Here is a 14,475-nt window from a genome sequence, read left to right as displayed (position 1 = left end):
CTTCTTAAGGGTCTTCAGAATGCCTTTAGCTTTGTTGCTGTTGCTCTGCTTCCCACAGCTCACATTTTCAAGGTGTGTCAGAAGAGATCTCCAGTCTTGAATGACAGCTTTGATGGTCCCCACTTTGCTGACTATCCAACGTACTGTATGCAATTTCTGCAATTTCAGCAGTGTTGTTGACAGAGCGTCTACTGTTTCTGGCAACTGCTTTTGCTTTTTACTGGACCTGTTGTAGAATTTGTACACAGAAATTAGGCAATTGTCAATTTCATCAATATATGATACTCCTTTAGGTGACTTTAGTACACTTAACTGAAGTTAGTGTGCAACACAATGAACAGTTGTGATATGATTTGCACAATTAGTAATTTTAGTTGCCAAACCATTAACACCCACTATGGTTGAAGGTGCTACAACAGTTGCCAGGCCAACTAAACATTTTCCATGTCTCCAATCCAAGTTCACTCTTTGGAGTTCCTTGTCTATGGTGTCTAGGTAGCCTGAAGCAGTGCTATTTGCTAAGGGAGCAATAGCTAAATATGATTCCTTGAAACCACTAGCATTTATATACCTAACATAAATGATACATTCCTCCATGTCAGATCTATCAGTGGAACCATCTAGTAACACATAAACAAACATGTTCTTTCACACTTTGTGCAATGTAAAGTATACACTCCTTACACTGTTTATTATTGGTATAGTCTTCTAGCACTTCCACTTAAGTTTATCAACAAGCTCCGCAAGACCTGTTGGCCATAAGCCATTTAAACTCCTCCTTCCACTTTAACAAAAATTTTCTTTTTCCACTTTTTTGACTCTCAACTGTAGACCCAGCACTAGAAACACATGGTAATTGCGGAGCACCTTGTACCGTACAGTTTCCATTGTTCTCCAATCTTGACATAGTAGATTGTTTTTGAAAAAAATTAAACAGATTTTGGTGCCATTTCTTTACCCCTCACACATGAGCAAACAATTGACAGGATTCACCAGGCATTTCTACTTAGGACAGAGTAATTTTGGAAGCTTTGTGTTCCCTGTTTTACTTATTTTGAATGTCTCCAGGAAAAATACAACTGAAAGCAAAAGGGCCTGGACTTTTAAGGAGCCATGGTTCCCTCCCACCCAGGATGTTTCCTCGTTCAGTTGAAATTGGGAGCAGGGAATCTCCATATTCTCCAGCATTGGACTACTTTACATTCTCCTGCAGAGCTATATATCTATGTGCTACTCGAACTCTCTTCTCGTGAGAAGAGGGCAGTTTTCCTTTTGCAATGGGAGGGGGAGGGGAGGACTGCAGGATCAGAGAGAGAGAGATGGGCAGAGGGTAAGGAGGGAGGGAGCTGTGGCTCGTCAAGCAGCGTTTTTTTCACTCGTTACAGACAAGTGGATTTTTCCTGCTCATAAACATGTGACATTTTTTTTCAACTATTTGCACTACTGTCACTAACCCCTTGAGTTCATATTTTAATGAGGGCATACAGATTGACATCCACTTCAATCTACACCCTTAAATGTTTGTGAGTTTCTGAAAATTTGGGACCCTCCCCCATTCATCAATTGGGGAAATGCAAACAGCTGTAACTAGGGAATAAGGTATACAGTGGTACCTTGACTTGAGAACGTCCCTACATAAGAACAATTCGAGTTAAGAACGGCTCGGTTTGCAAAAAGTTGCTTCGACTTGAGAATGGAGCCTCGACTTAAGAATCAAAAAAAAAAAATCCGCACAAAACCTTTCCTGCCCTTTTTTTGATCTTTTGCAATTACAGTGGTGCCTTGCTTAACGATGTTAATTGGTTCCAAAAAACCCATCGCTATGGGAAAACATCGTTAAGTGAAACACCATTTCCCATAGGAATGCATTGAAAACCGGTTAATCCGTTCCAATGGAAACGGATTACCGTCCTTAAGCGAAAATCGCCATAGGAAACATCGCTAAGTGAAACGATGTTTCCCCCAACGGAAAGCCATTCAAAAGCATTGCAGCCGGCTGCAATGCTTTTGAATGGCTTTCCGATCTCCGTTTTTGCTCATTTTTAAGTGTCTTAAAATGTTTGAAACTTGTTTTAAATGCTTGGATTCGGTAGTGCACCTTGTGAAACATGTGCAAACTTATTTTGGCTCTGTTCTGAGTCTTCGTTAATTTTTGGTGATTTTTTGTTTTCCCCATTTAAATCCATTGAACAGACAGTTCAATGCATTTAAAGGGGAAAAACAAAAAATCACCAAAAATTAACGAAGACTCAGAACAGAGCCAAAATAAGTTTGCACATGTTTCACAAGGTGCACTACCGATTCCAAGCATTTAAACAGGTTTCAAACATTTTAAGACACTTAAAAATGAGCGAAAACAGACATCGTTAAGTGAAAATCCCCCATAGAGAACATCGTTAAACGATGAGGAAAATTCCTCCAAGAAATACATCGTTAAGTGAATTCTTCATTAAACGAAGCAATCGCTAAGCGAGGCACCACTGTATATATCTAGTACATGACAGTGGTGGTGGAGTTGTAACCTATTTGGGGGGTTTGGTAACTATTATTCATGATTTCAGTACCTTCGCTGATTTGACAGATATAGTGTACTGTTCATAAGACAGCTCTTGAAAATGTTTCAGAGAGTTTATATGATGCAGAACACACTGGATCAACCTCATACAAATGGTCTACTTGGAGCTTCAGATGTTAGGGTTCCTGAAGTTGCATTAGCCTTCTGTAAAGCTTGTTCCCCTGGCAGCTTCTATGGATGTGCTTATTGGTAACTCACTTTAGATTATTAGCTGCCGCTACCACCAGCACTCTCTTCATCTATCCAAGATGAACAGAGCCTTTCCTTAACAACAGATGAGAGGAATTCTCTTGCAAGGTCTGTCCCCTTCCCTGGATCCTGGAAGGACAATAAATGAAAGGGAAAAAACAACCAAAGACTCAAGGCCTGGTGGCTTGTTTCCTCCTTCCTTAATTGGGGAACTCTCTGGTATATGAGTCAAGCAGATGATGGACTGGCTGAATTATTTCTAAGAATGAACTAAACTTTATTCTTAAAAGAATGCAACAAATTCAAGCAAAAACTACAGCAAGGTAGAAAATTAGAGACATATTTCTGGGCACAAAGAAACAAGGAAACATATGTAGGCATTTCTGAATAATCAGCCCAGCCAAACAGAATCATAATCTCTGATGCAGCTGGTTCATTACAGCCTATATTCTGCTCATAGCATTTACTTGTTTCTTACTTCCCATTATCCTCAGATCAGCTCTTCCACATGGCCAGGTGGAGAAAGTAAAATCCAAGAAAACCAAAGGAAGTTCTTGCTAATAATTTAAAAATCCCTCTATCAAATCTGATAGACCCATAATTTTGAGGCATCAGCCAATACTTTTAAATCATTGTTAACATCACCACTGATATCAAAACTGTGTCCTTTTGGTGTGAACTCTTTCCATCTTTTATGTTGCAAGCTTGTAAACTTCATTAAGACTTTTGAGATCTGTTGTTATCTAATGGCAAGGATCAATCCACTGTTATGACACCTTCACTGACCTTTAGTAGATTATATCTGTCTTGGTTTAGAATTTTCCTCTTTTTAAAACTCATTGCAGTCTCTGAGGTTTCCAATAGTTTCTAGGGATTTGCCAATATGCCAACTCTGAATGTTTCAGTACTTTTAAACTGTTGAATTGATAGGACATGTGCCTTATTTAGTCTTTTTACAAGGATAACAATATGTACTTTGGTTTAGGTTGCTTACATGAGCCATAAAGTACTGGCTCCAGTATCAGGCAACATAGTTTAAGAAGTATAACAGCACTCTGGAACTTGTCCAGAAGAGAACAGCCAAGACAATAAAATGCCTCAGAACCCAACTATGTAAGAAATGGTTGTTGTGGGTTTTTCTGGCTCTTTGGCCGTGTTCTGAAGGTTATTCTTCCTAACGTTTCGCCAGTCTCTGTGGCTGGCATCTTCAGAGGACAGTACTATGTAAGAAATGGTTGAGGGAGTTGGGTTATGTTTAGCTTAGATAAGATTCAAAAGTGCTATCCTAGCTACCTTCAAATATTGGAGTTTTCACATGGCAAAAAAACATTTCTTGTGTTTTTAGAGGGTTAGGTCTGAACCAATGGTTCAAATGACAGGAAAGGAGGTTTTTGGCTAAATGTGGGGAAATAACTTCCTGACGTTAAGAGCTGATCAGCAGTAGGATTGACTTCCTTGGAAGGTAGTGATCTCTCCTTCATTGAAGATTGCTAACAGAGCTTGGCTGGCCATCTGTCAGGGATACTTCTGAATTGGTAGTGGTTAGATTAGATGAACATTGAGGTTACTTCCAGTTCTTTGATTCTGTGATTAAGGATTACTGAATTTTTACTTCAACTGCAGAACACCTTACCTTTTACTATACAGTACAATATTCTTCTAAGTTAAGGCCAGTGTGTTTTATTTTTCAAAGGTTGTGATCCATATCCCAAGAACAGTTTCAATAATTATTTCAACTTAGGTATATTTGTTTGACTTGGTGGTGCAAGGCCATTTTGTACTAAGTATTTTGACAGATTGCTGCCTAATGAAAGATTGCAGCTAACTCCCTGTTCACATTTCAGATGTGGAAGAAAAACTTGAACTATTTTAATGCAATACCATTTAAAATTGTAAATTGTAAAACAATTGCTGGCTGCAAAGGAAGGTGATTTTGTGTTCTGTAACTTAGAAGAATATTGTACTGTATAGTAAAAGGTAAGGTGTTCTGCAGTTGAAGTAAAAATTCAGGAATTAATGTAGTAGTTCTTATACTTTATGTATTTGAGATGCATTTTGTGCCAGATTTCTAGTAATAAATACAAGCAGTGGCCAAGCTGTTCTATCACAAAATACATATAGTGGTGCCTCGCTTAGCGATTGCTTCGTTTAACGATGAAATCGCTTAGCGATGACTTTTTCGGAGCAATCTTGCGCTCTGTTTAAAGATGGTTCCTATGAGCGATTTTCGCATAGCGATGTTTGAGACCATGTTTCGCATAGCGATGACAGTTTGGGTCCCCCTGTTTCGCTTAACAATGGTTTTGACAGCCTCATGTTGGCTGTTTTTTAAATGTTTAAAAATGTTTAAAATGTTTAGAATGCTTGAAATCATAAGTGCACTTAATAAACCCTTTGTTAAACTAATTTGACTTTGTTCCGACTCTTTTTAAATTTGTTGTAATTTTCCCCCCATTGAGATGCATTGAATAGGTTTCAATGCATTTCAATTGGGGAACCGTGTTTTGCTTAGCGATGTTTCCTATAGCGATTTTCGCTTAAGGGTGGCAATCCGTTCCCATTGGAATGGATTATCCGGTTTTCAGTGCATTTCTATGGGAAACCGTGTTTCGCTTAGTGATGAAATCGCTTAACAGCGATTTTTTTGAACCAATTAGCATCATTAAGCAAGACACCACTGTATTTATATGGTTTTTAACACTTGACTGGTAACAATTATTCAATTATGGCATAAACTAAATCAGCATTTTCATCTTCATGGTTTCAAAAACAGCCATCTAAAATAGATTTTAGACTAATATAATCATCTTTCTGACTGTTGGAGATACTATTATACTCCTTTGTTACTGGGTTAGAAATATCGTATGACTTGCTCCATAATGCTGCCATGTAGTCAGTATTAGTATTGATTGATATATTAGTTGTGGAAATAATTACGTTCTTCAAGAAACCATATTTATAAATAATAATATAATTTGTGATTTCAGATGGGATAGGCCTTCATGAATCACATAGTGAATGTCTTTTTGTGGCATTAGTATTGAGAATAAGAATCTGCCCCTTTCATCCCATTTCACCACTTTCCTCTCTGAAAAGTAATCCAAGTGATTAAATTGCCTGCAGGGGTATCTGTTTTCTTATTATAAAACTACTTAATCCAGCCAGTTGGGACGAAGCTTGCAGTGGCATTGATTTTAATTTATTTTTGTATATAATCATCTGGATTCTTCTCCAATTTCTTATTTTCCCTTTGCTTAAAGACCTATATCTATGATTATGTTTCTTTTCTTCTATATTCTGCTATTAGATAGTATGACATTCACCTGATTATATAAGCACTTGCAATAAGGTTAAATGTGGGTTTTCTGTTTGTAACCTAACATTTCTTTGGGTGCTCAGTATAGCCTGAATCCCATAGCCTGGAGTTAGACCCATTGAGTCAATGGATTTTATACAGGTATTATTGACAGAGGATTCTGTCAATAATTTTATACAGGTATTATTGACAGAGGATTCAGTGGCTGTTGTCCCTGCAGCAGCGGTGTGCTTTAGCCTAGCACTTTTCCTATTCTTTGAATCATAAAGGGGAGTCATTCAGTTACATAGGTATAAATAAAACAGTATGCTAAAGGGCATTGTTTGGGAAAGGTTCCAGTATCCCTTAATTTTAGGGAAGGGACTTTTTTGTGTGTCTACCCAATAATCTATGGAGATTACTTTCCAGTAAAATTTACTGGCTGCCATTAGATAGCCAGTCTTTATGTTCACATATTCTCTTGCACTTCTGACTCAAATCCATAGGTTGATGGATTTTTAGAGTAAATTTTACATCTGATAGTTGAAGTCTTCAGTTTTTCTGTCCATGATGGATTTTATTTAAATCACGATTTAAATTTTAAAAATCAGATTTTTTTTATTATTTAAATTTTGAAAAAAAGTATTTAAATTAAGTTCATTTTTAAAAAAATCATTGATTTTTATCCACCCTGTTTCGGTCATTTATTTCTTTGAAAGTATGGCTGTACCTAATGTTTGGTCATAACAGTATCCAAAACAAATAATACGTTTGGAGTGTAGTCAATTTATTCTCTTTTTATTTATGCTATTGGTAATTGTGCTTTCTTATTTTCCATGCACCTTCCAAAATAGTTGCTATAACTAAGGGCCTTTTAAAAGGTTGTCTCTGAAAAGGGAATAGGGGTAGGCTTCAGATTTGTGCTCTTCCTTTCCCATTGTTACGTTGCATCTTTTTTCTTTGAGAAATGAAGGCGGACTAGTTAATCTTGATTTCTATGCTGAGAGATGACTGAAATGGGTGAAATTATATCTAAAGAGATTCTTCACTATTTTCATGTTGTTTTAGGGGATTAATGTAACAAATGCCTAACTAGCATATAGTAAGAACTTATTTAATATATTTTTCCTCCTCTAAGAAATAATGAACTGTATTGCCCAGCTTGGTTTCATATTTAAAACGTTTACACATTTATTTTGTTTTCCTCTACAAAGTGATTGATAAGAATATTTACCCTAGCCCATCTCTCCTGTGTAGAGTAGTACAGTGGGGTCTTGACTTAAGAACGGCTCGAGTTAAGAACATTTTGACTTAAGAACCACTCTCATAGGAAAATATTGACTTGACTTACATACTTAGATTTGAGTTAAGAACTGAAAAAAAAACCACGTGGGAGGCAGGGAAAGTGCAAATTTTGAACTTTCAGTTAACTGTTGGCCAGTGAAAAGGGTGCCTGTCTGCTTCCTCACTCCTCCCAGCGTTTAGAGAGTGGATTGGGAGTCTTCAGACTGCCTGGTACTGCCTGGACTGTATTTTCCCTGCCTTCCCTGAACCTTTCTTGACCTAAGAAAAAAAAGAAACAAAATATCCCCCTCTAGTGGTCAAAGGCGGAATAGCAGCTTCCCATTAGTTTCTATGGACGGAAAAGAGCAGATACGGATCAAATGGTTTTCAATGCATTCCTATGGGAAATGCAGATTTGACTTGAGAACTTTTTGACTTGAGAACTGCCTTCCAATACGGATTAAGTTCTCAAGTCAAGACCCCACTGTACAGTATTAGCTTTATTTTGTTCTGCCAGGTCTTGTAGTTTTAACAGTTGTCTGCGAATGCTAGAACTACATTGATCAGTTCCTGAACACATAGCTTTTTTATTTTTGAGAAAACGCCATGCCTTCCTATCTCTTGCTTAACCATCAGCCAACTATTGCAACAAAAAATCTATTTATAATAAAATTAGAAATGAATGTATAATCATTTTAAATTAAAAATAAGCACAACGTTTTTCTTAAAGAACTGTTTCTTGAAAAGTAGGGTTTTTTAAAAAATCTTTATTATTATTATTATTATTATTATTATTATTATTATAATAATAACTCAGTATTTTAAAAAAAGAATAAAAAATACATTTTTATACATCTAAAACAATTAAATTATAAAACTGATTGTTCAGTTATGCATTGAATTATTAAGACAGGTAACACATTAAAAACTTAAGTAAAAAAAATGGCATTCAGGTACTCAGTCATGATTGTTAAAAGCCTGCCTGAAAAGGGAGGGGGCCAACCTGATAATATGTATTACAAAAATTATTTAAACTGATAAAAACATTTAAAATTAAATTCTCAGTCTTGTTTCCAGTTTAGGATTTATTCACATCCCCAGGGGGCATTTCCTGTTTCTGTTGGAGAATCAATGACATATGTGATGGTAGTGAAGACCTAAAGCTTTTGCTGTTTTGTTAAAAACATCGAAATAGTTAAATAAGAGTTTTCTGCCACTTTGAAAACTAATAGATTTAATTTATCATGAGCTGTCATAGGTTACTATCTGTTTCCTCAGCAGTAGGAAATATAACATTAACTTTCTTATGTATACACCACATATGCTTTTTGGTTGGATCAGAGTGAAATAGAGTACGAAAAATGATGATATTATTAACATTGGTAGTAGACTTCCCAAGGACTGGGTGCGTAAATACTCGGCAATAAATCTGTTAGTCTTTAAGGTACTATACATCTCTGTTTTCATCCTTTTTGCTAGGCTGAAAGTTTCCCTTTAATTTTCTGAACAAACAGGGTTCCAGCCATGACTGGAAGCAAATGGGTGGCAACACTGGCTTGACTGCATGGCAGTGATGCAGCGTTGCACTGCTTAGAGGGAATGTTGGCTGAAACTGATAAGACTACATATTTGAATATTTGAAATAGGTTGATTGTAGTCTTATCTATGCTATTTCACTTATTAGACTATCTGTAGTTTAATATTATCTTATTGAATAAAATGAGAGAACCGTAGATGGATTCAAAATGAATCTTAGAATTGTTTGGATAGTTACTATGTTTAATTTTGCTAATAAATACTGTTACATAGATTAATGTTATGCCTATTGCATGGGGAAATAACACTATGCTTCATTATCTGTCTTTCAGTAAATGAATTCTTAGAGTCTGAAGGCCCTGTGCTACTGGATATGCGCATTAAGCACTTGATGAAATCAAAGCAATTAGCTCAAGCAACATCCCTAGCAAAACTCTGCTCTGACCATCCAGAAATCAGCAGCAAAGGGAATTTTAAGCAAACCTATTTAGTCTGTCTTTGTTCTGGGTCACCAAATGAAAAGCTAATGCAGGAGGTGAGTATGTGTTATGTGACATAATTTTTCAATCCATTAATGTTGTAAAGGGTTTTGTTGTTGTTGTTGAGGGAAGACTTTTAGGAAACTTTGATTAAGCAGGGTGTGTGAAATAAAACAACGTACAAATTAGTTCCTGATTAGTGAATCACTGATTCTTGAATCACTGAACAATGTTAGATAGAAGGATAAGGCTGTGGTCCTGTGGGGCACCAGCAGAGCTTAAAATTCTCTTAACATAGTTAGTTATACAGGCTCTCTCATTTGCACAACATTGGCCTTGCACAATTGGAGATTTATTTTAGGAATACCTGAAATACAATAGAACAAGAAGTTCTGTTGTAATTTTTCCTGAGTGCCTCATTGTGTCAGCATCATGAAAGAAGAATCAATCACACTATGGTTGTTGTGTGATTGATTTGACCAAAGAGGATCCTACTCTAAGACTGCTGTGGGACAGAAGTAGACCAAAGGTACATTCAGATTTACTGGTAGTTTTCTAGATTATCTAATTTAGACCAGCAAGGATTTCTGCTTAGTTCTGCTATTCCATAGCAGCAACATAAAAATGCCACCCATCCTCTCCCCCATGCCCTAAATTATGCTGCTGAATTGAAGAAGGTTCGGAGTATACCAGGAGTGGATTTTTGTGGCAAGACTGTATAAACTCCATTCACTTTGGATACTCAGAACAAATTCCTAGGCTCAGAATTCTTTTATTCTAAGTGTATGTCTTTTGCACCAGGCTCCAGTTGGTGGATCTCGGGGTTCTAGTAAAAATCAAAGTAGATCGTGCAAGCCTGAAGTCTGCCCATCCATGATATAGGAGGCTACTGTTAATGTAAAGTACCTGTGATCGTCCATGAGCTCTGGGCAAAAAATTAGAACAAGTAAGCATAGAAAGTTCTTAGGAGAATTGCATGGTTTTGAGTAATTGTTTTGGGATATGGGTTTTCAGGGAAGCACTTTTAAGACTTGGGATAATTGAGTACTCACTGATTTCTCTCTGTGTTGTTAAGTCATGGGTATTTGTTAAGATTTTCCTTAGAAGTAATGAGAGCAAAAACCCTGATAACCTTGTTTGAATTTTGGAAGATAAATTTTAAAAAATTATTTAGTTCATCATTTCCTGAATCTGTGTCTCCAGATATTTCAAGTTTCAGTTCTATGAATTCCTGACCCTGAGTATTGCTGACTGGGGTTGATGGGAGTTGATGTCCAAAATATCTGGAGGCCCACCATAGTTGGAGATGCTGCTTAGTTGGAATGTTTTACTGATTTGGAAACTATCAATTTACAAAGTCAGCAAAAGAGTTCTGAAGATGTAGCTATCAGATAGAGAAAGCCAGACTTAAAACTATCTTTCATTTATGCCACTCATATTCCAAGTAGAGAAGCGGTTGTCACTCTTCATTTTTGGAGCTACTGATATCCTTCAATATGGTGTAATTAAGGCATTGAAGTTACCATATTTATGTGTGGACCTTATTACTACCAGTGTGGAATCGTGGAGTCCATCTACATAAAAATAAGAGGGGAAAATGATACATTTTAAAACATAGGACAATAGGGAGGTTCCAACTGAGCCATTTAATTTTACATATGGTGAGATTGATGTAATTTTGTGTGAAAGAGAATTTAATAAATAGTCTCCATTTGTAGGCTAAAATTGCATAGACCTGACAGAGTACTGGTCATGAGTTGAACAGTCTTACAACAAATTATTATTAAATTGCAAAGCATCTTCCAGTTTTCAAAAAGCTGCTGGTAGGTCTCTCTTTTTTCTGTTATCCTCACAACTACATTGTGTGGGTGGAGAGCTCAATTTTCATGTTTAGCTCTTAAGTAAATGCAGGACTGAGGCAATTTTTGTTCAGGTTGAGAACTGTCTTCTGAACAAAACTGGTATGCAGAAGTTTTTAATAGTCACAAAGTGTTGCACACAGTATAACCTTAGAAACCAAAACCAGTAAAAATAGGTGGAGTAAGTTGAATGGTTGACCTAGAACAGGGGTCTCAAACTCAATTTACCTGGGGGCCGCTGGAGGTAGAGTCTGGGTGAGGCTGGGCTGCATCAGATTTTCCGTCAAGTGGAGCAAGAGCCTGAGGAAGCCGCCCAGGAGTTTCCTTAGCTGGGAGACAGGCGGGCTGGCTGGCAGGCTGCAGTTCAAGATGGAGGGTGCAAGAGGCGCTGCCTCGGGAGATAGCTGGTGAGCGAGGCGAGGCTTTTTTTTACTCTTGACAGCAGAGGACACGTGGGCGCTTCGGGGGCAGACAAGACGGGGGGTCACAAACTATCGTCCAGCGGGCCGCAAATGGCCCCCGGGCTGCATATTTGAGACCCCTGACCTAGAATTTCAAATGTAGTCCTGAATACAATTTGTATTTTCTTCCTTGAAAACTTCCAGTAGATACAACATTACTTTGTTGTTCATAATTCCCGTTGGCTCAAGCTAATATGGTTGGAAATACGTTTCAGGTCTTATTCCTTTTAAGATTGTGTCAATGTTTTACTGAGAGCATAGAGAGAGGGCACGAACCTCAATTCAGAAATTTGTGCCAGTTCGTATGCATGGCATCTGTGGTGCTGTGTGTTCCATTCCACCACCTTCCCAGCCAGTGACCCATTCACCAGTTGGAGCATGCTTCTCTCCTCCTCCTCTTCAGCTGTTCTACCAGTCCCCAGCAGGATCACGAGTTTGCCTGTCCTGCCTTCTTGTCTGAGTGGGCGATCAGCCAAGGAGGTGGGCCAGGGAAGCCTGTGCTCCTGCTGGAAACTGGTTGAACAGCCAAAGAGGAGGAGGAGAGGATCACATGCCAGCTGGTGAGTGGGGGATCCAGCCGGGGAGGCAAGTGAAGGGAACATCTGATACCTGTGGTGCCGCATGTATGAACTGGCGTGAACCTCTAGTAAGAAATGCAACTAATTTGGACTTCCCTCTCCTTTTCTAGCCTACTAAAGTCATCTTTAGCAGCCAGGGGGACATATTCCCACTGATTGTAGAAGACACAACTTAATTCTATGTATGTTTGCTGAGGAGTAAGACTAAGTAAGTTTCAGGGTTGCAAATTAGAGTTAAGTTAAACGCAGCAGTTTCCCAGGTTTTAAATAGCCTCTTGTCTTTCGAACTGTGACAACAAATTGGGGGTGACAGCCAAAGATCTTTGCAAAGGTTTGAGCAACCGTTCTGGATCACCTCTGTCACAGATTCTGACCCTCCAGGAATCTTCAGTAGGAGTAGGAATGTGTGTGCATAGTCAGATTTTTGTTGTTGCTGTTGTATTGTTTTATTTATAGTTCACCATTCTTCCAGAAATCTAAGGCATCATACATGGGCCTTCCTCTCCATATCTTATCCTTTTCAGAAGTGGGGGGTAGCCTCTAAGGGTTACACATGCTGATTCCAGGAGACTGGAAAAGTGCACCTCCCATTTTATGCAACAATAATATTTTTTAAAAAACTGGAAAAGCCCCCTTGCACTCTCAAGTGGCAATTTTTTAAAAAATGAAAAACTGCCACAACCACTGGGGGCTGTCAAAACGTGTCAGAATACCTCCCAAATGCCTGGTAGAGGAAGTAAGTGGGCTTTTTCAGCAAATACTCATGGGGGGATGTAAAATGTGGGTGTGAGGTGCTGGGAGTTGCATTTGGACCCTTATGGGGGTGAGTGTTTCACATTGTTCGCCTTACCAGAGACCTGTGATACATAGGCTGAAATCATGTTGCTTAGTGTAGTAAGTTGCAATTAGAATAGGCCCGTTGAATCTGTGGATTTTCTGACTCAGCAACTCCAAAATTTCCATTAATTCTGTTTATTGATTACAGTGGTACCTTGACTTACGAACTTATTCCATCCCAGAAGATGTTCATATGTCAAAACGTTCGTAAGTCAAATCAGCATTTCCCATAGGAATGCATTGAAAACCGATTAATCCGTTCTGGCTGTTTTTGTTTGTATGTAGAGGCGCCATTTGTAAGTCGAAGCATTAGTTCCCATAGCAACTAATGCAAAACCGGTGAATATATCCTCTACCACTAGGGGGAGAAAATTTTTTAACCTAAGATGACTTAGGTTTAAAAAAAGGGCAGGAAAGGAGAGAGGGAGTGGACGCCTTTAAAACCAAGCAGCTTTAAACCAAACCAAGCACCTTTTAAACCAATTTTTACATTTAAAAATTACAGTACCAGGCAGTCCAAAGTCCATTTCCTGCTTTCCACCGTGATCTTTTTTGTTCGTAAGTCAAAGCTCCATTCGCATATCAAAGCAAAATCTTGCTAATGGAGCTGTTCATAAGTTGAAATGTTTGTACATCGGGGCATTCGTAAGTCAAGGCACTTCTGTACTTGAGTTGCAGCTTCCTATGCTTAGCAACAGATTTTCAGCCATAGCAGTAGTTTGTGAATGGATACATCGTCTTTATGGTTCTGAGAGAAGAGATGTAGTCTCATGCTCTGTGTGGCTGGGTGCAGCTGTAATGTTTCCTAGTCTTTTCACCACTGGTGGTGAAAGAGAATGCCTTAAACATTTCTGCCTGCTCTCCTTTTTAGAATTAACCTTGCTCTGCTTTCATATCTTGGTGCCAAGCTCAGTTACCTTTAAACCCAAATTTAAACTACCTTCAAGCCTTGGTTTAAAGCTAGATTTGTTTCGCATCAACATCTTGAACAGATGGAATGCCCATTGTATGATGTTAAAAGGAAAGGAATTTTCAAACAGAAGTCAAAGGAGGAATAAACCCACAAGTTTCTACTAATGTACCAGTCCTGAGCTCTTAATTTATGAGTTATTTACAGTTCCATTTTTCTGCATTTTACATAAAGTCCATCCGTTCCCTACTTGTTCTTGAAATGCTTCCTTCTGATTGGTTTAAATATAGGATTAACTTGTTCAAATCTTCCTAAACTTTATCTAGTATAAAACATATATTTAGATTTATGCTTTATTCTGTTACAATACTTTAAGTTTCATGAGATACAAAATAGAAGATGCATCAAATAAGGATTTCTTTTTTTAATTTCACTTCTGAAAAATAAACCTGGTGTTTACCTAGAATATCAA

At 37.9% G+C, this 14,475-nt stretch overlaps 1 protein-coding gene across 1 annotated transcript in view; it reads left to right on the top strand.

The window, feature by feature from the left end:
* ZNF292 (zinc finger protein 292) overlaps nt 1-14,475 on the top strand; it is a 49,566-nt gene that overhangs the window by 19,854 nt on the left and 15,237 nt on the right. Inside the window, exon 5 of the mRNA XM_020791520.3 lies at nt 9,212-9,414. Coding sequence (XP_020647179.3) covers nt 9,212-9,414 — 203 coding nt within the window. The remainder of the gene's footprint in view (nt 1-9,211; nt 9,415-14,475) is intronic.

The sequence above is a fragment of the Pogona vitticeps genome, chromosome 1 (genome assembly GCF_051106095.1).
Source record: "Pogona vitticeps strain Pit_001003342236 chromosome 1, PviZW2.1, whole genome shotgun sequence".
Classification (NCBI taxonomy): domain Eukaryota; kingdom Metazoa; phylum Chordata; class Lepidosauria; order Squamata; family Agamidae; genus Pogona; species Pogona vitticeps.
Note: the sequence above shows the minus strand (reverse complement) of the source record. Positions and strands in the feature narration are given on the sequence as shown.